The 25,317-nt window shown below is 49.8% G+C and overlaps 1 protein-coding gene across 2 annotated transcripts in view; it reads left to right on the top strand.

Annotated features, from left to right (window-relative positions):
• The window catches only part of FCHSD2 (FCH and double SH3 domains 2), a 241,138-nt gene that overhangs the window by 128,747 nt on the left and 87,074 nt on the right, over positions 1-25,317 (top strand). For both annotated transcript variants that reach the window (XM_068139183.1, XM_068139192.1), the window contains exons 4-8: positions 1,140-1,216; positions 4,725-4,869; positions 8,672-8,805; positions 11,477-11,531; positions 12,680-12,808. In XM_068139183.1, the coding sequence (XP_067995284.1) occupies positions 1,140-1,216; positions 4,725-4,869; positions 8,672-8,805; positions 11,477-11,531; positions 12,680-12,808 (540 nt within the window). The remainder of the gene's footprint in view (positions 1-1,139; positions 1,217-4,724; positions 4,870-8,671; positions 8,806-11,476; positions 11,532-12,679; positions 12,809-25,317) is intronic.

The following is a 25,317-nucleotide window of genomic DNA, read 5'->3' as shown; positions in this document are numbered from 1 at the left end:
GAGCTTGCTCACTTTGGAAAGCAGTCAGAGAATGGCTTGAGTTGGGAGGGACCTTAAAGATCAGCTGGTTCCAACCCCCCTGCCATGGGCAGGGACATCTCCAACTAAACCACAGAGTCATAATCACAGAATGGTCTGGGTTGGAAGGGACCTCCAAAGGGCATCCAGTCCAACCCCCTCTGCACTCAGCAGGGACATTCTCAGCTAGCTCAGGTTGCCCAGAGTCCTGTCCAGCCTCACCTTGAATATCTCCAGGGATGGGACCTCAGCCACCTCCCTGGGCAACTTGTTCCAGTGTTCCACCACCCTCATGATGCAGAACTTGTTTCTCACATTCAATCTAAATCTGCCCTTCTCTAGTTTGAAGCCATTGCCTCTTGTCCTGTCCCTGCAGGCCTTTGGGAGCAGTCTCTCTGCAGCCTTCTTGTAGCCACCTTCAGGTACTGGAAGGTCTCCCTGGAGCCTTCTCTTCTCCAAGTTGCTCAAAGCCTCATCCAGCCTGGTCTTAGTCATGGCAGTTTTGTAGTCACTTTGTCAATGGCCAGTTCATTCTGTGATTTGTCTGAACAGAAGCTAAAGAGAAACAGAAGTCTAAATTTAGTCTCGTGTTGGAGGAGTTTCCTAATGTTGTAAATCAAATTGAGTCCTATGAGGACAGGCTGAGAGAGTTGGGATTGTTCGGCCTGGAGAAGAGAAGGCTCCAGGGAGACCTTAGAGCTGCATCTGAAGAGGACCTACAGGAAGGCTGGGGAAGGGCTGTTCATAAGGGCCTGGGGTGATAGGACAAGGGGCAATGGTTTGGAACTGGACCAGGGCAGGTTTAGGTTGGACATCAGGAGAAGATCTTCACAGTGAGAGTGGTGAGACACTGGAACAGGCTGCCCAGGGGTATGGTTGAGGCCCCATCCCTGGAGACATTCAAGATCAGACTGGATGTGACCCTGGGCAGTCTGATCTAGTTGGAGGCATCCCTGCTGGCTGCAGTGGGGGTGGACAAGATGACCTTTGAGGGTCACTTCCAACCTGATGCAATCTGTGGCTCTGAACTTGTGTGTGTCAGGTTTCTGTTGATCTGCTAGAGCAGCAAACCCTCTTCTTGGTGTATTTGCCTCTGAACTTGGATTTCCTTCCTTTAACAGAGCATTCAGAAGCTGGCCAGCCAATACTTGAAGAAGGACTGGCTTGGAGTGAAAGCTGATGAACGAAGTGATTACAGGTAATTAACAGCTGGAGATCTCCAAGAGCTGTCTGTCTTGTTTCAGTTTGATGATTTTACTCAACAGCAAAACCCTGCTCTGCTCCATTCATGTTTTTCTTTGCTGCCCAGCATTGCCAGTTTGAAGTGAAGTTTTGTTTTCCCCTGAAAATTGGTGAAAATGATGAAATTGATGTTTATTACTTGGGTAATGTAAGGAGGTTGAAAAGCCAGAATGGGGTGACAGAAGAGCAGCTGCAACTGTGCAGCCTGTTTGGGTGTTACTGCTTAGTTTTCAATAGATATCTCAGCTGGATTAGGAGAATCACAGAGTCCCAGCATGGTGGGGTTGGAAGAGACCTCTGGAGAGCATCCAGTCCAACCCCCCTGGTAAGCAGGAGAACCCACAGCAGCTTTCCCAGTGGCCAGGTGGGGCTGGAAGTTCTCCAGAGAAGGAGACTCCACAACCTCTCTGTGCAGTCTGCTGCAGGGCTCTGCAACACCCAAAGTGGAGTTTTCCCTCACGTTCAGATGGAACCTCCTGGGTTCCAGTTTGTGCCTGTAGCCCTTGTCCAGAAAAGAGTCTGGCCTCATCCTCTTGCTATGCACAGCCCCTTGAGCTCTTGCTTGAGCACTGATCTGGTTCCCTCTGGGGCTGCTCTTCTCCAGGCTCAACAGCTCCATGGACTCTAAGCCTTTCCTCCTCACCGAGATGCTCCAGGCCCCTCAGCATCTTTGTAGTCTGCCTTTCTACCCTGTCCGTTTTGAACTTAGGAGCCCAGAACTGGACCCAGTACTCTGGGTGTGCGCTCACTAGATCAGGGTAGAGTGAGAGGAGAACCTCCTTTGACCTGCTGGCCAGACTCTTCGTGCTCCTCAGGAGACGCTTGCCCTTGTTGGCCACCAGGGCACATTGCTGGCTCACGGGCAACTTCTTGTCCACCAGCACTCCCAGGTTCTTCTCCATGGAGCTGCTTTCCAGCAGGTCAACCCTTACTGTAGTGGTGCAGGGGGTTCTTCCTCCCCTGGAGCAGGACTCTAGTGTGTGGATTTCTTAATAGGAAAAGACAGCTCCAACTTTGTTGTCAGGAGGCCAATCTTCATGAAGATCTCATCTGACAGCAAGGAGGAGGGGAGGCAAGAAGCAGTTGTTTACAAACTGAGTTTCATTAACATGAAAGGTGAATCGGAAGATGAAAACAGCAATGACTCAAAATGCTGAAAGCCTCCCTCATTGGCACAGTGCCTGCTAAATATTTTGGAGAAGCTCTAAGCTCCTTTATTTTAATGTGTTTGGGTGCTGGGTTTTGGTTTTTCCCCTGTTCTGACAAGTTTTGTTTCAAACAGGAAGAAATTGGTGAGAGATCTCTGGTTGGGATTCTCAGTAGCTTCACACCCTTTGTGTATCTGTAAAGAAATAAACTGAATTAATCAGTCTTCAGTCTATGAGAAGTGCTCCCATCACACCCAGCCCCCTCTTCCCTTGCCACTCAGGAAGCCTTTCATGCCATCAGATACACCCACCCTGCCCAGAGGTCTTCTCCCAATACCTGCTGCCCCCAGCCCTCCTTAGCACTGAGCTCTTAGGCTCTGTAAGCTCCACAAATCTTCCCTTTCTGTCAGTGCAGGGTTGGTCAGAGTATCATGGAATGGTTTGGGTTGGAAGGGACCTTTGAAAGTTCACCCAGTCCATCCCCCCTGCAGTCAGCAGGGACATCTGCAACTGGAGCAGGACACTCAGAGCTCCAAAGAACCTGACCTGGAATGGTTCCAGGGATGGAGCATCTCCCACCTCTCTGGGCAACCTGGGACAGGCCCTCACCACCCTCAGCATAAAATATTTCTTCCTTCTCTCTAGTCTTAATCTTCATCTTCTAGTTTCAAACCATCACCCCTTATCCTATCACAACAGGTCATGCTCAAAAGTCTGGCCCCAGCTTTTTTCCTAGGCCTCTAAGTACTGAAAGGCTGCTGTAAGGTCTCCCTCAGTCTTCATTTCCACCTTTTCCTTCTCACCTGGGCATTTGTGAGATTCTGTGGTGAGTTCATGGGGCTCTACAAAGGTCACCACACAGCTCCAGTTCTTGTCTTTGGTCTGTTAGTACGTGATGAAGGAATCATAGAATGGGTTGGGTTGGAAGGGACCTTAAAGATCATCCAGTTTCAACTCCCCTGCCATGGGCAGGGACACCTCATGCTAGATCAGGTTGCTCAAGGCCACATCCCACCCAGCCTTGAACACCTCCAGGGAGGAGGCATGCAGAGCTTCCCTGGGCAACCTGTTCCAGTGTCTCCCCACCCTCACTGGAAAGAATTCCTCCCTAATCTCCAGGCTCAGTCTCCCCTCTTCCAGGAGGGAAAATGTTGACTTCTGGTGAATTATTCAGGTAAAATTTTAGTTGAAAGTGCAGGTAAAGGACTTGGGGAGAAAGGAAAAGGGCTTGGGGGGTGCTGGTGGGTGAGAAGCTGGGCAGGAGCCAGCAATAGGCATTTGCAGCCCAAAAGATCAATGGCAGCCTGGGCTGAATCCAAAGCAGTGTGGCCAGAGATGGAGAGAGAGGATCCTGCCCCTCTGCTCTGCTCTGGGGAGACCTCACCTGCAGAGCTGTGTCCAGCTATGGACCCTCAACACAAGAGAGATATGGACCTGATGGAGCAGGTCCAGAGGAGGCCACGAAGATGATCAGGGGGTTGGAGAACCTCTACTGTGGGGGCAGACTGAGAGAGTTGGGGATGTTCAGCCTGGAGAAGAGAAGGCTCCAGGGAGACCTTAGAGCTGCCTTTAATGTCTGAAGGGGACCTGCAGGTAGGCCGGGGGAGGGACTGTTTAGAAGGGCCTGGGGTGATAGGATGAGGAGCAATGGTTTGGAACTGGAGCAGGGCAGATTTAGGTTGGACCTCAGAAGTTCTTCACAGTGAGAGTGGTGAAATACTACAACAGGTCGCCCAGGGATGTGGTGGAGGCCCCATCCCTGGAGAGATTCATGGTTAAACTTGATGGGGCCCTGGGCAGCCTAGTTGGAGATGTCCTTGCTGCCTGCAGGGGGGTTGTACAGGATGGCTTTTGAATCATAGAATCACAGAATCAACCAGGTTGGAAAAGACCTCAGAGATCATCAAGCCCAACCTATCACCCAACACACCTCATGACTAACTAAACCATGGCTTCAAGTGCCACATCCAATTCTTTTTTGAGCACCTCCATGGACAGTGACTCCACTACCTCCCTGATGACCAGTATGAAGTTGTATGGGCTAGAGCTGAAGATGTATAGCCCTTGAGCAGGTGGGGAGCCTGCATGAGCTGTCAGTGGAATTCATTATCCCATTTTCACTCGTCTCTATTGAGGTTCCCTTCCAACCCACTGCAATCTGTGACTCTGTGTGTTGGATCTCCATGAAGGTTTAAGCTTCAGCTCTGTTATTAAAGCAATCCTTGGGTGCATTTTGCTGCCACCTGAAACTTTTCAGTGTTGAGCTTGGCCTGCCTCCCTTCCTCCCCACAACCCTTCTGTGTTTCCTTGTTTTAGGAGCATGTACTCAGTTTGGAAATCCCTCCTAGAAGGCACCATGCAAGTGGCTCAGTCTCGACTCAACATCTGTGAGAACTACAAGAACTTGATTTCCGAACCAGCCAGGACTGTGCGGTGCTTTAAGGAGCAGCAGCTGAAGAAGGTATTTGTTCTTTCATCAGGTCTTGGGACAGTTACCTGTTTTATTTAATGAAGAAAAAAATAAATCAAAAGATTGTAGATATTTTTTTAGGGTTGGTTTTTTTGTGTTTCTAAACCAATATCTCTGCTTTTTTGTCTCTAACTCTGTGTGTCATTAGAGGAGTAAGTGGGTGGTTGAGGAAGGGTCAAAGTGCTGAGCTGTGTGATCTGGAATTCCAATTGCTTGCAAATCAGAGAACCATGGAATGGTCTGGGTTGGAAGGGACCTTAAAGGTCATCTAGTTCCAACCCACCTGCCCTGACCAAGGACACTATCCACTAGATGAGGTTGCTCAACGCCCCAGCCAGCTTTCCTCGGAACACTTCCAGGTGTGAGGACGGGCAGAAAGAGTTGGGGTTGTTCAGCCTGGAGAAGAGAGCTCCAGGGAAACTTTATTGCAGTCTTTTAGCTCTCAAAGAGGGCTACAAGAAAGGTGGAGAGGGACTTTTTAGGAGGTCATATAGTGATAAGATGAAGGACAATGGTTTTAATCTAAAAATAGGAAGATTAACGTTAGATCTAAGGAAGAATTTGTTTGTGCTGAAGGTTCTGAGACCTTGTCCCATATTGCCCAGAGAGGTGGGAGATTCCCCCTTCCTAGAACCATTCCAGGTCAGGTTGTTTGGGGCTCTAAGCAACCTGCTCTAGTTGCAGATGTCCCTGCTGACTACAAAGGGAGGTGGAATAAATGGGTTTAGAGAGGTGTGGACAGCTTTGAATGGGAGAATTCTCAACACAGGGCAGACATGGACCTGATGGAGCAGGTCCAAACAAAGCCACAAAACTGATCAGAGGGCTGGAAGCCTTCTGCTGTGAAGCCAGGCCGAGAGAGTTGGGGTTGTTCACCCTGGAGATGAGAAGGCTCCAGGGAGACCTTCTGGTGACCTTCCAGTGCTCAAAAAGGACTAGAAGAAAGCTGGAGAGGGATTTTTTTAGCAGGGCACATAGTGATAGGATGAGGGATAAGTGTTTTAATCTAAAAAAGAGAGGATTTAGACTAGATCCAAGGAAGAAATTGTTGGTGCTGAGGGTGGTGAGACCTAAATTGGTGGGAGGTGCCCCATTCCTGGAACTATTCTAGGTCAGGTTGTTTGGGGTTCTAAGCAACCTGCTCTAGTTGCCAGTGTCCCTGCTGACTGCAGGGGGCTTGGACTGGATAATGTTTTAAAGGTCTCTTCCAGTCCAAACCATTCCATAGTTCTCTAACTCCAGGCTTTTCCATCGGGTCTGTGATAATGATGTGAGCAGAGGATGGGACTTGGGCTCTGCTCTTTGAAGAACAGAGAGGCAAATTGAAAGGCAAATTGATTTCCTTAAGCTAGCTCGAGGCCCTACCTCTAGGTGTTGCCTGGAGCCTTCATGGACCACATCTGGTCTGTAAGAGCTGTAATTAGCTGTAAAGGCACTGAAGCAGCTCTTAAGCTAGTTTGGGTTAAAGAAAATCATTACAAATCTCCCTGAAGGACAAAGAGGGAAATCCTAACTGTGGATAATTCACATTGGTTTTGTTCAGTTGATCCTTCCTGCTTAGCACAGATCCACAGAAGGGTGGATCTGTGTTTTTTTTGTTCTTGGAAGCTGAATGTTTGGAGAATTGATCAAGAGTTGTTGTCATTGTGGAGGGTTAGCCATGGTCAGCAGCTTAGCCCCAGGGGGATGGGGGAGAGAGTCATAGAATGGTCTGGGCTGGAAGGGACTTCCCAAAGGTCATCCAGTCCAGCCCCCTGTGTACTCAGCAGGGACATCCTCAACTAGATCAGGTTGCCCAGGGCCTGACCTTGAATATCTGCAGGGGTGGGGAAAGGTGAAAGTCCAAAAGGTTTTGTGGGTTGAGATAAAGACCATTTATTGATTCAAGTAAGCCAAGGAGTTAATTCAGTGCTTCGCATCAACAAGGAGAAGTGTGGAGTCCTGCACTTGGAGAGGAGCACCAGGCACCAGTACAGGTTAGGGGTTGACCTGCTGGACAGCAGCTCTATGGAGAAGGACCTTGGAGTGCTGGTGGACATCAAGCTCTCCATGGGACAACAATGTGCCCTTGGGGCCAAGAATGCCAATGGCATCTTGGGGTGCATCAAGAAAAGTGTGGTCAGCAGGTCAAGGGTGGTTCTCCTCCCCCTCTACTCTGCCCTGGTGAGAACACATCTGGAGTATTGTGTCCAGTCCTGGGCTCCCCATAGTTGTGGTTTTTTCATCTCCAGTGGGTTGCCTTTGGATTTTTTCCATTTGTATTCTAATTATTGCAACTGATTCTTTCATCCTGAGCTTTCAGAACTTTGATGCTTAATTTCATGGAGGGACAGCATCACAGAGTGCTTTGAGTTTCAAGAGACCTTTCAAGGTCATTGAGTCCAACCCCCTGTGCAGTCAGCAGGGACATCTGTAACTAGAACAAGTTGCTCAGTCCCAGACAACCTGACCTGGAATGGTTCCAGTGATGGAGCATCTCCCACCTCTCTGGAAGACCTGGGACAAGGTCTCACCACCTTCAGCCTAAAACATTTCTTCCTTCTTGCTAGTCTGAATCCCCCTCATTTAGTTCAAACCATTCCCCCTTGGCCTGTCACTACAGGCCCTGATAAAAACTATGTCCCCAGATTTCTTATAGGTTCCTTTAAGTCCTGCAAGGCCACCAGAAGGTCTCCCTGGAGCCTTCTCTTCTCCAGGCTGAACAACCCCAACTCTCCCAGCCTGGTCTCCAGCCCTCCCAGCATGGCTGTGGCCTCCTTTGGCCCTAATCCAGCAGGTCCCTGGCTGTGCTGTGCTGAGGCCTCCAGAGCTGCCCCAGCACTGCAGGTGGGGTCTGAGCAGAGCACAGCAGAGAGGCAGAATCCCCTCCCTGCCCCTGCTGCCCACACTGCTGGGGATCAGCCCAGCACAGGGCTGGCAGGGAAGGAATTAGGAAGAATTAGGAAGGAAGGAGAAAAAGGGAAGGAGAAAGGAAGAGAGAAGGTAAGGGAGAAAGGGAGGAGGGAGCAGAGAAAGAGAGAGAGAGGGAGGGAAAAAGGAAGGGAGAAAGGGAGGAAGAAACAGAGAAAGGGGGGAAGAAAGAGAGAAAGAAAGGAACAGAAGAAGGGAGAGATAAAGGAAGGGAAAAAGGAGGAAGAATTGGAGAAAGGGAGGAAGAAACAGAAAGGGAGGGAGAAAGGGAGAAAGAAAGGAACAGAGGGAGGGAGAAAGGGAGGAAGAAACAAAGGGAGAGAGAAAGGGAGAAAGAAAGGAACAGAGGGAGAAAAAAAAGGAATAGAGGGAGGGGGGAAGAAACGGGTCAGGAAAAGAAAGGAACAGGAAGGGACAAAGTGGGGAAGAAACAGAAAGGAATGAAGAAAGGGAGGGTGATGGAGGGGAAAGGAAGGGAGGAAGAAAGAAAGGAACAGAGGAGGGGAGGGAAAAAGGAAGGGAGAGAGGGAGGAAGAAAGGGAGAAAGAAAGGATCAGAGGAAGAGAGGGAGAATGCAAGAGGGAAAGGGAGAAAAGAAGGCAGAAAAAGACAAGGAATGGGGAAAAGAAAGGAAGGAAGGAAGAAAGAAAGGGGGAGCGAAGGAATTTAAGTTTTGATCAGCTTTGAAGTACAGACAAGCCATGAATAACTTGAGAAGTGCCTTGCAGCCCCTGCTGTTCCATGTAGAGTGTAATACAGAGCAGTAAAATGCTGCTGCTACTCTTCTTTAGATGCAAACCAACCAAGCAAAAGCCCCTCAGCAACCCCAGGAGTGGTTTGTTCCCTGACCGTTTTGCTGTGTTGTCTCTCTTCTCTCTTCCAGTGCGTGGACCAGCTGACGAGGATCCAAACTGAGCTGCAAGAGACAGTCAAAGATTTAGCTAAAGGCAAAAAGAAATATTTTGAGACTGAGCAGATGGCTCAAGCAGTGCGGGAGAAAGCTGATATTGAGGCCAAGTATGTTTCCCTAAGAGCATATGTAGAGAGAATTGCCTGGGTGGGAAGCCGATTTCTGCCCCTATTAGTTGTTACATGGAGTATGATGGAAGGAGGAAGAGAATTGCTTTCAACAAGCTGCTGCCAGTTTTGTTTCCTTGTAGCTTGTGTACACTTTGGGAAGCCTCTCAAGCGTGCTCCTAGGCCTGAGAGGTGAAAAAAATCTCTCTCCCTGAGGCTGCTTTCTTGAGGAAGGAAATGAAACTAACTGTACAGGTTGGGAGGTGATCTGCTGGAGAGCAGCCCTGGGGAGAAGGACCTGGGAGTCCTGGTGGGCAGCAGGTTCTCCATGGGCCAGCAATGTGCCCTGGTGGCCAAGAAGGCCAATGGGATCCTAGGCTGCATTCAGCAGAGTGTGGCCAGCAGATGGAGGGAGGTTCTCCTCCCCTTCTACTCTGCCCTGCTGAGACCTCACCTGGAATACTGCATCCAGTTCTGGGCTCCCCAGTTCAGGAGGGACAGGGATCTGCTGGAGAGAGTCCAAGGGAGATCTACCAGGATGCTGAATGGACTGAAGCATGTGCCCTGTGAGGAGAGGCTGAGAGCCCTGGGGGTGTTTAGTCCGGAGAGGAGAAGACTGAGAGGGGATTGAATAAATGTTTATCAATATCTGAGGGCTGGGGGTCAGGCGGGAGGGAACAGGCTCTGCACAGCTGTGCCCTGGGATAGGACAAGAGGCAAAGGATATAAACTACAGCACAGGAGGTTCTACCTCAACATGAGGAGGAACTTATTCAGTGTGAGGGTCACAGAGCCCTGGAACAGGCTGCCCAGAGAGGTTGTAGAGTCTCCTTCTCTAGAGACTTTCAAGCCCCATCTGGATGCATTCCTGTGTGACCTGTGCTGGATTCTAGGGTCCTGCACTGGCAGGGAGGTTGGACTGGATGACCTTTGGAGGTCCCTTCCAAGCCCTAATATCCTCTGATCCTGTGAATTGCTGTCCTTTGACATTTTTAAAGGGTAGTGGCACTCCTTTTGATCTTAAACTCTGCTTAGGTTCTTTGCTCTCCTCACATCTCATTTTGGTCTCAGTCATAGAATGGTTTGGGTTGGAAAGGACCTTAAAGATCATCCAGTTCCATCCCCCCTGCCACGTGCAAGGACTAGACCTTTTATCCAAGTGAATTATTCAGATGAAAAGGGAATTGTAAAGATGTTTCACCTTGGGACTTGATAATTCATAGAATCATGGAATGTTTTATGTTGGGAGAGACCTTAAAGGTCATCTAGTTCCACCTCCACGAGCAAGGACACCTTCCAGTAGCCCAGGTTGCTCAAGACTTCATCAAACATGGCCTTGAACACCTCCAGGGAGGGGGCATCCACCACCTCCCTGGGCAACCTGCTCCAGTGTCTCTCTACCCTCACTGCAAATAATTTCTTCCCAATCTCCAGTCTCAGTCTCCCCTCTTCCAGCTTCAATCCCTTCCTTCTCTTCCTATCACCACAAGCCCTTGTCAAAAGTCTCTCCCCAGCTTTCTTGTAGCCCCCTTCAGATGCTGGAGGGAAAAAGAGGATAGGACATTCTTTTCCATTTTTAGAGGTTAACTTTTTGATGGTTTAGATTTTTATGTTACTTAGCATCCTAAAGAGGTTGATGTCCATCACTTCAGGAAAGCAAGTTACTGGCATGGGTTTAGTTTGAAGTTTGGCTTAAACCTAACCCTTGGCCTTTATTGCAAAGAGAAATTGTGGAGCCTTCAGCCCTGGAATTGCTCAAAGCCAAGCTGGATGGCACCTTGAGCAACCCTGATCTTGTGGAAGGTGCCCCTGCCCATGGCAAGTGGGTTGGAGCTAGATGATCTTTAAGGTCACTTCCAACCCAAATATCCTATTCTAGAAATGTTTCAATTCATATATTTTAGACATGAGTTAGGATTGTTCTCAGGGTATGAAAAAAATGTTATGGTGCCATTAGGGATTTTTTTCTGTCTTTATTGAGGGCTGGAGGATAAGAAAAACTTCAAATTGCCTGTAATGCCTAAAGAAAGTGGGGGGGGGGGGGGGGCGGAACCTTCAACCTTCAAGCAAACCAAAAAGTCAACCCAAAAGTTCAGCTCAGGAATTTTGGGTGAGATTCATACTGCAGTGTTGTCAAGATTGAAAGAGCCCTTTGGTTGATTTTGATTTCTTCCTCATCTCCAGCCTAAATCTCCCCTCTTCCAGCTTCAAACCATTCCCCCTCATCCTATCACTACAAGCCTCAGAGGCCATTTCCCCCAACCTCCCCACCATGGGCAGGGACCCCTCTCAACTAGGCTCAGCTGCTCAAGGCCTCATCCAACCTGGCCTCAAACACACCCAAGGAGGAGGCATCCAAAGCCTCCCTGAGCAACCTATCCCAGGGTCACTGTCAAAAGTTTCTTCCTAATCTCCAGTCTCAATCTCCCCTCCTCTAGCTCCAAACCATTCCCTGTCATCCTATCACTCCAAGCCCTTATCAAAAGTCCCTCCCCAGCTCTCCTGTAGCCCCCTTCAGGTCCCTTCCAACCTGAGCCATTCTCTGATTCTATGAATTTAGGCATAAAAGTTACTTAGGTTAAAATGCTGCAGAAGTGGTTTATCCTGTGCTACACAATGGTGTAAAGGAAGGGTGCAGGATGCCAAACTTCTCTTGTCATTTTTGTTTCAGGTCCAAACTTAGTCTTTTTCAGTCAAGAATAAGCTTGCAGAAGGCAAGTGTAAAGGTGAGTAGGAAAAAAAAAACCCTTCATGTTCATTCTAATCGTGATTGCAGCACATTTCATGAGGCATCTGAGCAGAGTCTTCCAGAATCCAGAGGTGAGTGGAGTTTTGGAAGGTAGATTGGTAGGACAAGTGATAAGAGACCTCTTTCAGGAGTGAAAATGTAGAATTCCACCTGGCCCAAAGTGACCTGGAGGCTTTTTTCCTGCTGGTAACTGACCCTTGGTGACTGCATATGAAAATACAACTGTATGAGACTAGAATACATTAAAAGTCCTCTTTAATGTTCTCAAAATTCTTGATATTATTAATCCCTTCAAGTTTTTAACTCTGTTAATATATATGTATTCAATAAGGACAAGTGCAGGATCCTGCACAGGAGCAACAGCAGGCACCAGGACAGGTTAGAGGCTGCCCTGCTGGAAAGCAGCTTCATGGAGAAAGACCTTGGAGTGCTGGTGGGCAGCAAGTTCTGCAGGGGACAGCAATGTGCCCTTGTGGCCAAGAGAGCCAATGGCATCCTGGGCTGCAGCAAGAGAAGTGTGGCCAGCAGGGCCAGGGAGGTTCTTCTGCCCCTCTGCTCTGCCCTGCTGAGACCACAGCTGCAATCCTGTGTCCAGCTCTGGGCTCCCCAGATCAAGAGAGACAGAGACCTGCTGGAGAGAGTCCAAGGGAGAGCTATGAGGAGAGACTGAGAGCCCTGGGGCTGTTTAGTGTGGAGAAGAGAAGGCTGAGAGGGGATTTGATCAAGGTCTCTCAGTCTCTGAGGGGTGGCTGTCAAGTGGAGGGGGCCAAGCTCTTTTGGGTGCTGCACAGCAATAAGCCATGGAGCAATGGATACAAATTTGAACACAGAAGATTTCAGCTCAACAGGAGGAGAAACTTCTTTGGTGTGAGGCTGCCCAGAGAGGTTGTGGAGTGTCCTTCTCTGGAGACTTTCCAAAGCCACCTGGATGCCTTCCTGTGCAGACTACCCTGGGTGATGCTGCTCTGGCAGGGGTGTTGGACCTGATGATCTCTGGAGGTGCCTTCCAACCTCTAATGTTCTGTGATGCTATGATATATCTAGCTGCTAATGAGTTACTAGTAGCCATTTGGTCACTTCCCTTCCCTTTAGGACCTGTCTCTGAACTCCCATTTCTCGTTGCAGTTAAAAGCACGACGCTCCGAGTGCAACTCCAAGGCCATCCACGCACGGAACGATTACCTTCTGACCCTGGCAGCTGCTAATGCACACCAGGATCGTTATTATCAAACAGACTTAGTGAACATTATGAAGGTAAGGAGCTGGGAAGTGGGAAAATCTGGGAAGCAGGATGAGTGGAGAACAACATCTTGGCTTGCTTGGCGACAGCTGCGATGACTTTGCCAGTCTGCTGCAGTAGATCGGAGCACAGGGCTCCTGGAGGGGGCTGCAGGGTACCTTGGTAGCAGTTTCAGACACTGTCCCGCATGACATCCTGGTCAGCAAATTGGGAAAGCGTGGACTGTACTCTGCGCTGGTTAGGCCACAGCTTGAGTACTGTCTCCAGTTCTGGGCCTTGCAATTTAAGAAGTACATTGAGACTCCTGAATGTGTCCAGAGAAGGGCAACAAAGCTGGGGAGGGGTCTGGAGCACAGCCTGGTGAGGAGAGGCTGAGGGAGCTGGGGTTGTTTAGCCTGGAGAAGAGGAGGCTCAGGGGAGACCTTATTGCTTTCTACAACTACCGGAAGGGAGGTTGTAGCCAGGTGGGGGTTGGTCTCTTTTCCCAGGCAACCAGCACTATAACAATGGGACACAGTCTCAAGCTGCATCAGGGGAAGTTTAGGCTGGAGGTGAGGAGAAAGTTCTTCACTGAGAGAGTTGTTTGCCGTTGGAATGTGCTGCCCAGGGAGGTGGTGGAGTCCCCATCCCTGGAGGTGTTCAAGAGGGGATTGGATGTGGCACTTGGAGCCATGATTTAATTGTCAGGAGGTGTTGGGTAACAGGTTGGACTTGATGATCTTTGAGGTCTTTTCCAGCCTTGGTGATGCTATGATTCTGTCATTCTGTGACTTGAGAGGTGGGCCACTGGAAATAGCTGGATGGTGGCACTCAGCTGTGGTCAATGGCTCAATGCCCAAATGGAGACCAGGGACAAGTGGTGTCCCTCAGGGGTTGGTATTGGCAGCAGTGCTGCTTAATATCTGTCAGTGACTTGGACACTGGGATTGAGGCACCCTCAGCAAGTTTGTGGGTGACAGCAAGCTGTGTGGTGTTATTGACACTCTGGAGGGAAAGGATCCATCCAGAGGGACTTGGACAGACTTGAGATGTGGACCCAAGCCAGCATCTTGGGGTTCAACAAGGCCAAGTGCAAGATCCTGCACCTAGGCTGGGGCAATCCCAAGCACAAATAGAGGCTGGGAGAGGAGTGCCTGGAGAACAGCCTTGAAAAGGCCTTGGGGGTGTCAGCTGGTGACAAACTCCCCAGGAGCCAGCAATGGTCGCTGGCAGCCCAGCAGGCAGCTGTGTGCTGAGCTGCATCCGGAGCAGGGAGAGCAGCAGCACAGGGAGGGGATTCTGCCCCTCTGTTCTGCTCAGTCCCCTCCTGCAGCACTGCCTCCACTTCTGCTGCCCCGACATAAGAGGGACATGGAACTGCTGGTCCAGAGGAGGCCATGAAGATGATCAGAGGACTGGAGAACCTCCCCTATACAGACAGGCTGGGAGAGTGTGGAGGGAGAAGGCTCCAGGGAGACCTTATTGCTGCCTTTCAATATCTGAAGGGAACCCACAGGAAAGCTGGGTGGGATACTGTTTAGAATGACCTGTGGGGATAGGAGGAAGGGACAATGGTTTGAAATTAGAGTAGGGCAGATTTAGGTTGGACATCAGGAGTGAAGTTCTTCACAATGAGGGTGGTGAAATACTGGGACAGGCTGCCCAGGAATGTGGTTGAGGTCCTGACCCTGGAGATATTCAAGATCAGACTCAGTGTGGCCCTGGGCAGCCTGATCTAATTGAAGGTGTCCCTGCTGACTGCAGGGGGGTTGGACAAGATGATCTCTTCCCACCCAATGTAATCTGGGGATCTGTGAACAAGAGATTAAAACCTGACCTTGCCCAGCTCAGCTGCCTCAGGAAGAATGTGAGAGACAAATCTTGATCATTCTTAGAGTGACAGAGCTCTGACAGGCTCGATCTGCACCAGTGGCTGGTCCCACCTGAGTGCTTTCAGCACCACCACTGCAACCAGATTCTGCCTCAAGTCATTTAAAGCAGGTTGCAAAAAGGTCAACACAGGTGAGGGTCATAAAGGTTTCAACCCATTGCAATCTGTGAGCTTATGACTTTTAAAATGACATTTGTGTGACATTTTATTGAGATGTATGAGGAGATCATTAATCTGCTTGAGGGCTTTCTATGCTATTGATGAGAATTAATCCACATCCAATCCTGTTTTGAACCCCTCCAGGGATGGTGACTCCACCACCTCCCTGGGCAGCACATCCCAAGGGCTAATTACTCTTTCTGGGAAGAACTTTCTCCTCACCTCCAGCCTCAACTTCCCCTGGTGCAGCCTGAGACTGTGTCCTCTTGTTCTGGTGCTGGTTGCCTGGGATGGGAGAAGAGACCAACCCCCACCTGGCTACAACCTCCTTTCAGGTAGTTGTAGAGAGCAATGAGGTCTCCCCTGAGCCTCCTCTTCTCCAGGCTAAACACCCCCAGCTAGAATAGAATAGAATAGAATAGAATAGAATAGAATAGAATAGAATAGAATAGAGTAGAATAGAATAGAATAGAATAGAATAGACCAGACCAGGTTGGAAGAGACCTTCGAGATCATTGTATCATAGTATCACAGTATCATTCAGGGTTGGAAGGGACCACAAGGATCATGTAGTTCCAACCCCCCTGCCATGGGCAGGGACAATTGTGTCCAATTGTGTCCAATTGAAGCTGGAAGAGGGGAGATTGAGACTGGAGATAAGGAAGACTTGACAATGAGGGTGGGGAAACACTTGGAACAGGTTGCTCAAGGAGGTTGTGGCCGTGCCCTCCCTGGAGGTACTCAAGGCCAGGTTGGATGACACCTTGAGCAACCTAAACCCTTTATTTTCCTGCTGTTGTTGACCTTAAGTAAACTGGAGTTGTTCAGCAGCATATCCCATAATACTTCATTGTTATTTTTTTTAAACCAATTATCTGATCAGAGCATTTCCTTATGGCTATGATTAATGATAAGAGAATCCTTTAATATCTTGGTTTCACACTCTGAATTTTCGAGCAGCAAATCAGCGCCGCCGTTCTCAGAGGTGGCAGCTTGCCAAAGTACAGCCAAGAGGAGACACTTGAACTCCAGAGGAAATGACACACTTGAAAAGTTCAACTGCACACAGGTTCAGTCTCACAATCTCAGAATGGCCTAGCTTGGAAGGGACCTTAGAGATCATCTCCTTCAACGTCCACACCATGCTCAACTAGACTCAGCTGCTCAAGGCCTCATCCAGCCTGCTCTTGAACCAGGGAGGAGGCAGCCACAGCCTCCCTGGGCAGCCTGTTCCAGAGTCTCACCACACTCCTGCTGAAGAACTTCTTCTTCAGCTCCAGTCTAATCCTGTTCTGCATCAGCTTCAAACCATTCCCCCTTGGCCTGGCTCTAGACACCCTCAGCAAATGTGCCTCTGCAGCCTTCCTGCAGGATCCCTTCAGCTATTGCAAGGCAGCTCTGAGGTCCCCCTGGAGCCTTCTCTTCTCCAGGCTGAACACACCCAGCTCCCTCAGCCTGGCCTCAGAGTAGTGCTGCTGCAGCCCTTGGATCATCTTTGTGGCCTCCTCTGGACTCCCTCCAGCGGCTCTGTGTCCTCCTTGTGCTGGGGACAGCAGAACTGGAGGCAGGATTAGAGGTGGGGTCTGAGCAGAGCAGAGCCAAGGGGCAGAATCCCCTCTCTTGCCCTGCTGCCCACACTCCTCTGGCTGCAGCCCAGCACACAGCTGCCTGCTGGGCTGCCTGAGGGCACTGCTGGCTCCTGGGGAGCTTCTCAGCGCTCAACTCCCCTAAGTCTCTTTCTTGAGGGCTGCTCTGCACCCCACTCTGCACCCAGCCTGGATTTGTGCCTGGGGTTGCCCCAGTCCACTACTTCAGTGCTCACCATTCCTTTAACTCAGATGCAGATAAAATGGAAACTCAGCCATTTAAGGCTCATCCACCCTTCATGAGGTTGCATTTCATAAATTGACATTTCCAGAGCTGATGGAAATTTGCTGTCTACAAACTATTTCCAAGTGATGCCACCAGGCATGGCAGCTTAGGAGCCTGGTATTTGCAATTAAAAATCTCTTTATTGAAGCACTGTCACTGTGGTAGAACAAATCACTCTCTTAGCAGCATGATTTGCATACTGGGGTCAAAAAAAAAAAGCCTTGACATGAAAAGGAGGTAACTGAGGTAGGAAATTAGGGAACCCAACAAGTCCTCCAAGGGACTCCTGTCCATAATTCCATTGTGTCTTGACTAAGTTAATTACTCCTCCACCAACCGGCAGAGGACACCACATTGGGTGGGATGTTGATCTGCTGGAGGGTAGGAAGGCTCTGCGGAGAGATCTGGCCAGGCTGGCTGCATGGCCTGAGGTCAGGTGTATGAGGTTCAACAAAGCCAAGTGCTGGGTCCTGCACTTGGGTCACAACAACCCCATGAAGGCTCCAGGCTTGGGGTAGAGTGCCTGGAAAGTGGCAGGGCAGAAAAGGACCTGGGGGTGCTGTTTGACAGTGGCTGAAGATAAGCCAGCTGTGAGTTCAGGTGGCCAGAGAGACCAATATTATCCTGGATCAGCAGGAGTAGGGAAGTTATTGTCCCCCTGTACTTCATGCTAGTGAGGCTACATCTGGAATTCTGAGTTTAGTTTTGTGCCCCCCACTGCAAGAAGAACATTGAGGGTCTGGAGCAGGTCCAGAGAAGGACAACAAAGCTGGGGAAGGGTCTGGAGAGCAGGGCTGGAAAGGAGCAGCTGAGGGAACTGGGGGTGTTTAGTCTGGAGAAGAGTTGGCTGAGGGGAGGACTCATGGCTCTCTACAGCTCCCTGAAAGGTGGTGAGGGTTGGTCTCTTCTCCCTATTATCAGGTGATGCAACAGAAGGAAATTGCCTGAAATTGTGCCAGGAGAGGTTTAGGTTGAAGATGAGGAAAAATTTCTTTGCTTCAGGAGTGGTCAGGGATTGGAAGAGGCTGCCCAGGGAGGTGGTGGAGTCCCCATGCCCAGAGGCGTTGAAGAAACCTGCAGCCATGGCACTGTGGGACGTAGTTTGATGGCCTTGGTGGGGTCGGGTTGAAGGTTGAACCTGATGACCTCAGAGGTCTTTTCCAACCAAAGCAATTCCATGATTCTAATATTTGTGTGCCTCTTGATCATAAATCACAACCTGTGTTACAAATTCAGTGCTGTGCCTTCCTGGAAGGCTAAGTCAGCTGTGAGTTGATAGTCCTGTGGGCAGCAGCCCTGCCTCTGCCCTGTGTGGTTGTGCTTTTCTGTCAGTAAACCATCAGTATTTGAGCTGACCAAAGGTTCAGTGTATGGAAATGACTCTAGAGTAAGTGTTTCCTTCTGATACTGGAGATAAAGTCATTAATTGATGCTTACACAAGAGAATTCCATACTTTCATGCATGGCTGGCTGTCGTCACTCCATGCTCTTACCTGGAAGTTGTGCCAGAAGTGAATTTAAGAGAGGAAAACAAACAGAAAGAATATTTGAAATGGTAAGAAAATGAGCAGATGGCATGTAAAATGTTGGCTGCTATGATGGGATATAAATACCCCAGGGAGGAGGTGGAGTCACCATCCTTGGGGGTGTCAGTTGGTGACAAACTCCCCAGCAATGGTCCCAGCAGGCAGCTGTGTGCTGAGCTGCATCCAGAGCAGAGAGAGCAGCAGCACAGGGAGGGGATTCTGCCCCTCTGCTCTGCCCTGCTGGACCCCACCTGTAGCACTGTAGCTACTCTGGTGCCCACATAGGACGTGGAACTATTGGAGAGGGTCCAGAGGAAGCCATGAAGGTGATCCCTCTGACTCCATCACCTCCCTGGGCAGCCTTGACAGGGCTTGAAAACCCTTTGAGGGAAGAAAGTGGTGTTCCTCAAACTGCTGCAGCAGGTCTGGAGGAGGCCATGAAGATGATCAGAGGGCTGGAGAACCTCCCTATGGGGACAGACTGGGAGAGTTGGGGCTGTTCAGCCTGGAGAAGAGAAGGCTCCAGGGAGACCTTAGAGCAGCCTTCCAGTACCTGAAGGAGTCTACAGCAGAGCTGGGAAGGGACTTCTGATGAGGGCTGAGAGTGACAGGATGAGAGGAAAGCGATTGAAGCTGGAAGAGGAGAGACTAAGCCTGAAGATTAGGAAGAAATTCTTGCCAGTGAGGATGGGGAAACACTGGAACAGGTTGCCCAGGAAGGCTGTGGATGCCCCTTTCCTGGCTGTGTCCAAGACCAGGCTGAATGAGACCTTGAGCAACCTGGCCAGGTGGGAGGTGTCCATGCCCATGGTGACAAGGTTGGAACTGGATGATCTTTAAGGTCCCTTCCAACAATTGTAGGTATCTACAAAAGCCAGGTGGATATGATGCTGAGGGTCATGGTTTAGTGGTGGAATTGTGAGCTCTAGGCAGGAGGTTGGACTTAATGATCTCAGAGGTCTCTTCCAACCTCCACAGTTGTACAATTCTGTGCTCTCATCTCAGGGCTGCAATTTAAGGTTGGAGTGGATAATCTTGAAGGTCTCTTCCATCCAGTGGTACCCTGCCTGTGATTGTGTGTGTGTTGCACACTGAGCTAAGTCAACTCCTTCATCCCTTTTGAGTTTCCATCATCATTTATGTCTTTTAGGCGGTGTCTTCTCTCTGAGACACCTGCTTTCAGTTCCTGGGATCTCAGGAATGAGATGAATTTTGTTTTATTAGTTCCATAAAACATCAAAGTAGAAACCATTGAATTGCTTTTGAATGAAGAATACAATAATGGAAGGAAAAGTCTTCCTGGTGCCCTTTCTGATGGCCACAGATGTTCTGCTGGAGCACCTCTGCTATGAGGATGGGCTGAGGGAGATGGGGGTTTTGAGCCTGGAGAAGAGAAGGCTCCAGGAAGACCACCTGGTGGCCTTTCAGTACTTAAAGGGGCCAAGAGGAAACCTGGAGACAGACTTTTGAGCAGGGCCCGTTGGGATAGGACAAGGGGTGATGGTTTGAACTAAATGAGGGAGATTCAGACTGGAGAGAAGGAAGAAATTTTGTATGGTGAAGGTGGTGTAGACCCTGTCCCAGAGTTGCCCAGAGAGGGGGGAGATGCCTTACCTAGAAACAAACAAAAACCCCCAACCTCAGTGCCAAAAAATACCCAAACAGACAAAGAAATGAATCCCAGTCTGCGAAAAGGGCTCCAGGAGGTGCCCCGTGAATTAGAGCTGAGGCAATCCATTGCCCTTCCCTGGGTGCACAGAGTCTGGGTTGGAAGGGGCCTCAAAAGGACGTTTAGTCCAACCCCCTCTGCACTCAGCAGCAACATCCTCAACTAGATCAGGTTTCTCAGAGCCTTGTCAAGCTTGACCTTCACTATCTGCAGGGATGGGGCCTCAAGCACCTCCCTGGGCAACTTGTTGCAGTGTTCCACCACCCTCCTGGTGCAGAACAATGCAGGGATGGATGGAACCAGGGCACCCGTGGCGAGATATGGAACAGGAGAGACAGAGAGCTGGGTTTTAACAGAGGCAAAGCATCCTTCACAAAGAGATCTAGGAGCCAGTAGGCCTGGGGAGCAGTGTGATTCATCTGATAAAACAGCTCCAGTTCACCAGGAGCTCTCAACAAACATCCCACTCAGTCTCTGCTTACGTCAAAGAACAATATTAAGGTAGGGCAGTGAGGGTTGTCTCCTAGATTGATATCTCCTGAAGAGCTGGAGAAGATGTGGGATTAAAGTAAATCCTTGGGGGGTTGTGAGGGAAGGAGTTCTGCTGGCAAGGGCTTAGTTTCTGTCTTAGCTTCATGAAGTTGTGTGGCAGCCACGGTGTTCGACACAGTGAAAAAAGGATTGGTTTATGTAGCATTATGTGTGGCCAGCAGGGCAAAGGAGGTTCTGCTGCCTCTCTGCTCTGTCCCAGCCAGGCCACACCTGGAGTATTGTGTCCAGTTCTGGGCTCCCCAGTTCAAAAGGATATACTGGAGAGTGCCCAATGGAGGCTATGAGGGTGCTGAAGGGACTGGAACATCTGTGTGATGAGGAATGGCTGAGACCTGGAGCTGTTCAGTCTGGAGAAGAGAAGGCTGAGAGGGGACCTGATCAATGTCTACAAATATCTGAGGGGTGGGGGGCAAGAGGAAGGGGCCAGGCTCTTTCCAGTGGTGTCGTGTGTTAGGACAAGGGGCAGTGGGCACAAACTGTGACCCTGGAAGCTCCACTTCAGCATGAGGAGAAAATCCTTTTGTGTGAGGCTGCTGGAGCCCTGGGGAAGGCTGCTCAGAGAGGTTGTGGATTCTCCTCTGGAGAGCTTCCAACCTCACCTGGCCATTGTGATCCTGGGCAAGCTGCTGTGGGTGCCCTGCTTTAGCAGAGAGGGATTGGACTGGATGCTCTGTAGAGGTCCCTCCCAGTCCCTACCATGCTGGGATTCTATGAATTTACAGCTGGACATAGCAACATTGTGCCACAAGGCTGAGCTCTGTGTCTCTGCAGTCAAATTAACCCCAAACTAAAAGCACCAAATTGCTTTATTCTTTGCCAGTCTCCTGCCAAGCTGCTTTAGGAGCAGAGGCTATCAGCAGCTGATGGCTGAGACAGAGCCTTCAAACCCTTTCAAGCATGAGTGGTGATAGAGCCTTCACACTCTTTCAAGCATGAGTGGTGTGCTTGGTGCTCAGGCATCTGCAGAAGTATGAGCTGAGGTCAGAAGGAAGGGTGAGAGGGTGGTTGGAGTTAATTCAGGGCTGGTTTGGTACCTGTCATTTTGGAAACTTTATTATTGCTGCATGGAAGTTTCCTCCTGCTCTGCTCACTTCAGTTCCTCTCATGAGCCACCTCTGAGGATGGCTTTATGAAGGGACTTGGAATGAGGAAACATTGACCTAAAATATAACAACAGGACAAGAGGTGTCATGAAAAATTGAAAGATTTCTTGGTTTATTCTTAGGGAGAAAGGGGAAGTAAAACTTGAATTCATTTCAGAGTCTGAACTTCTGTAGATGACCTGAGAGTCAGCTCAGCACTTGGAGACCTTCCTCACTCTGATCTGTAGCTAAAGGGTGAGGGACAAGAGGATAGGGCCAAGCTCTTTTCAGTGATGTCCTGTGATAGGACAAGGGGCAGTGAACACAAACTGGAACCCAGGAGGTTTCACCTCAGCATGAAGAGAAGTTTCTTTGGTGTGAGGGTGCTGGAGCCCAGAGAGGTTTTGGAGTCTTCAGATACCTGAAGGGCTCCTGCAAGAAGGCTGCAGAGGGACTTTTGCTATGGGTGTCTAGAGCCAGGCCAAGGGGGAATGGTTGGAAGCTGAGACAGAGCAGGGTCAGACTGGAGCTGAGGAAGAAGTTCTTCATCAGGAGGGTGGTGAGACTCTGGAACAGGCTGCCCAGGGAGGCTGTGGCTGCCTCCTGCCTGGGATGTTCAAGGCCAGGCTGGATGAGGCCTTGAGCAGCTGAGAGGTGTCCCTGGGCATGGTGTGGAGGTTGGAGGAGATGATCTCTGAGATCCCTTCCAGCTTAAGGCATTCTATGATCCTTCTCTGCACAGATTCCAAACCCAGATGCACATTGTGATCTTGGGCAACCTGCTGTGGGTGACCCTGCTTTAGCAGGAGGGTTGGATTAGATAGTCTCCAGCCTGCTGTGGGTGACCCTGCTTTAGCAGGGGATTTGGACTAGATGATCTTCAGAGGGACCTCAGCCTGTCCTCATCAGGGAGGTGTTCCACTGCCTTCAGCACTTATGTGGCTCTGAGCTGGACTCTCTTGTACCTAGCATGGTCTTTGGTGTTGGAGGACTGTGTTGGAGGAGTGATGTCTAAACCTGGTGTGCTTTGCTGGTGGGTTTTGTTTTTTCCTATCTTTGTGGTTTCTACAAGGGCTTATTTTGTTGTCTTGTAAGCATCAGTCACCCTTCCTGTTTCTCCTGTGCTTTCCCTTTTGATTGCTATGAGGAAGTGTAGTTGTTTAGTTTGGCTCAGAGCTCTCATGATAGGACAGCTTGAAAGAGCAATTCCATGTTCAGCAATGTCCCTGGAGCAGCATTTTCCTTACCACATGGCTGAAGCTATCAAGATGTGTTACAGCCTCTCCTTGTTGAGTTCAAGAGATCAGGCTCTGAAAGTCCAGGCTCTGAAGGTCTGCACCATGGTGACATCCTTGCTGGGTTTTGAGCTCTGTCACAAAGTGTTCTACTAGAGGAAGGGACCTGCCTGGCTTCTGAGGAATGAGATGGCAGTCATGAGGAGGATCACAGGATGCTGGGGGTTGGAAGGGACCTCCAAAGGTCATCCAGTCCAACCTCCCTGCCGGAGCAGGACCATACAATCTGGTGCAGGTCACACAGGAACACATCCAGATGGGTCTGGAAAGTCTCCATAGAAGGAGACTCCACAACCTCTCTGGGCAGCCTGTGCCAGGGCTCTGTGACCCTCACACTGAAGAAGTTCCTCCTTGTGTTAAGGTGGAACCTCCTGTGCTGGAGTTTCCATCCATTGCCCCTTGTCCTATCCCAGGGCACAACTGAGCAGATCCTGTCCCCTCCCTCCTCACCCCCAGCCCTCAGATAGTTATAGACATTTATTAAATCTCCTCTCAGTCTTCTCTAGGCTAAGCAGCCCCAGGTCCCTCAGCCTTTCCTCACCAGGCAGTGCTCCAGTCCCTTAATCTTCCTTGTAGCCCTCATTTGGACTCTCTCATGTAGATCCCTGCCCCTCCTGAACTGAGGAGCCCAAGAGGAATGTGAATAGTGCTAGAAGTCCTGCAAGGGAACACCAAGTGGGCATGCTGAGTCATGGACCTGGAGCACATGGTGGAAGCAAAGACACTGAGAAAACTGAGTTTTCTCAGCCTAAGCAATGACCTGGAGACATTAACAGTCCTCACAGAATCATAGGTAGGGATTGGAAAGGACATGCAGAGATCACCCAGTACAGCCCTCCTGCCAAGGCAGGGTCACCTAGAGCAGGCTGCACAGGAACATGTCCAGGTAGGTTTTGAATGTCTCCAAAGATGGTGACTCCACCACCTCTCTGGGCAGCCTGCTCCAGGGCTCTGGCACCTTCAAATTAAAAAGTTCCTCCTCATGTTTAGATGGAACTTCTTATATTCAAGTTCATGCCTAATTAGGCCTTGCCCTGCCATTAGGCACCACAGAGTAAAGCCTGGCCCCATCCTCCTGACACCCAGGAACACATCCAGATGGGTCTGGAAGGTCTCTGGAGAAGGGTTGTCAAGTCCTGGTACATCACTAAGGAAGTGGTGGAGTCCCCATCCCTGGAGAGGTTATAAAGCTGTGTATATGTGGCTGAGGAGCATGGTTTAGAGGTGACCTGGCTGTGCTGGGTTAAGGGTTGGACTCCATGATCTTAAAGGTCTCTTCCAACCTGAACAATTCTGTGATTCTCTTCTATACTTACAGACTGGGAGAGGTGGTGCTGTTAAGTCTGGAGAAGAGAAAGGTCTGGGGGGACCTTCTCCTGGCCTTCCAGTACCTGAAGGTACTTTTGACAAGGGCTTGGAGTGACAGCATGAGGGACAATAGATTGAAATTGGAGGAGGGGAGATTGAGACTGGAGATTAGGAAGAAATTCTTGACAGGCAGGGTGGGGAGGCACTGGAACAGGTTGCCCAGGGGGGCTGTGGATGCCCCCTCTGTGGAGGTGGTCAAAGTCGGTCTGGATGAGGCCATGAGCAACCTGGGCTGGTGGAAAGAGCCCCTGGCATGGCTGTTGGAACTGGATGACCTTTAAGGTCCCTTCCAACCCAAACCATTCTGTGATTCTATGAAATCACCTTCCCTGTTAACAAGTTCCTCTTGTAGACCTCCAGCTTTGAGTTTCTGGAGGGGTTTTTGGCCATCAGCTGGCACAAGTGTGGGAGCCAACAAATCTGGGATGTCCATGGTTAGATGACCCCTGGGTTCCTTCTTTATTGTTGGGGCAGCCATGTTGACATCTGTGCTGTTCAGCAGAGTCATCCACAGCTCTTCCCAAGCATTTCTAGTGATGATTTAAACCAAAAGTAAACAGCAGATTCCAAACACCACTTGGAGAAATGAGATCCAGCTGAAGCTGGCAGCAATTAGGACAGTGACCCAAGAGTGAAGGCTTGGTGGTTGGCAGTTAATGATTTGATTTATGCCCCAAAAAGTGAACCAGATGTGCATGGCAAAAATTGTTCTTTGCTGACTCTTGTTGGACTTGAGAAATAAGTTGAATTTGTAGCTGAAGAGCTTGAATTGTCTCGGGAAGGTTCTCCTAGCAATGGCTGTCCACTTTCTGTCCATTTGTGGCCACTTCTGTGGCCTCCAGGAGAAGCTGAACCAATTTTATCTCAAAGTCACAGAATTAGTTTGGTTGCAAAAGACCTCTGAGATTATCGAGTCCCAGGCAGATCAGTCCAGTTCTGGTGCCCCCAGCATGACAAGGTCATAGAACTGTTAGAACAGGTCCAGAGGAGGCCATGAAGATGATCAGAGGGCTGGAGAACCTCCCCTGTGAGGACAGGCTGGGTGAGTTGAGGCTGTTCAGCCTGGAGAAGAGAAGGCTCCAAGGAGACCTTAGAGCAAACTTCCAGTACCTGCAGGGAGCTACAGTAGA

This window comes from Melanerpes formicivorus, unplaced genomic scaffold, assembly GCF_026170545.1.
Source record: "Melanerpes formicivorus ecotype bairdi unplaced genomic scaffold, bMelFor1.0.p_v2 SCAF_1, whole genome shotgun sequence".
Taxonomy (NCBI): Eukaryota; Metazoa; Chordata; class Aves; order Piciformes; family Picidae; genus Melanerpes; species Melanerpes formicivorus.
Note: the sequence above shows the minus strand (reverse complement) of the source record. Positions and strands in the feature narration are given on the sequence as shown.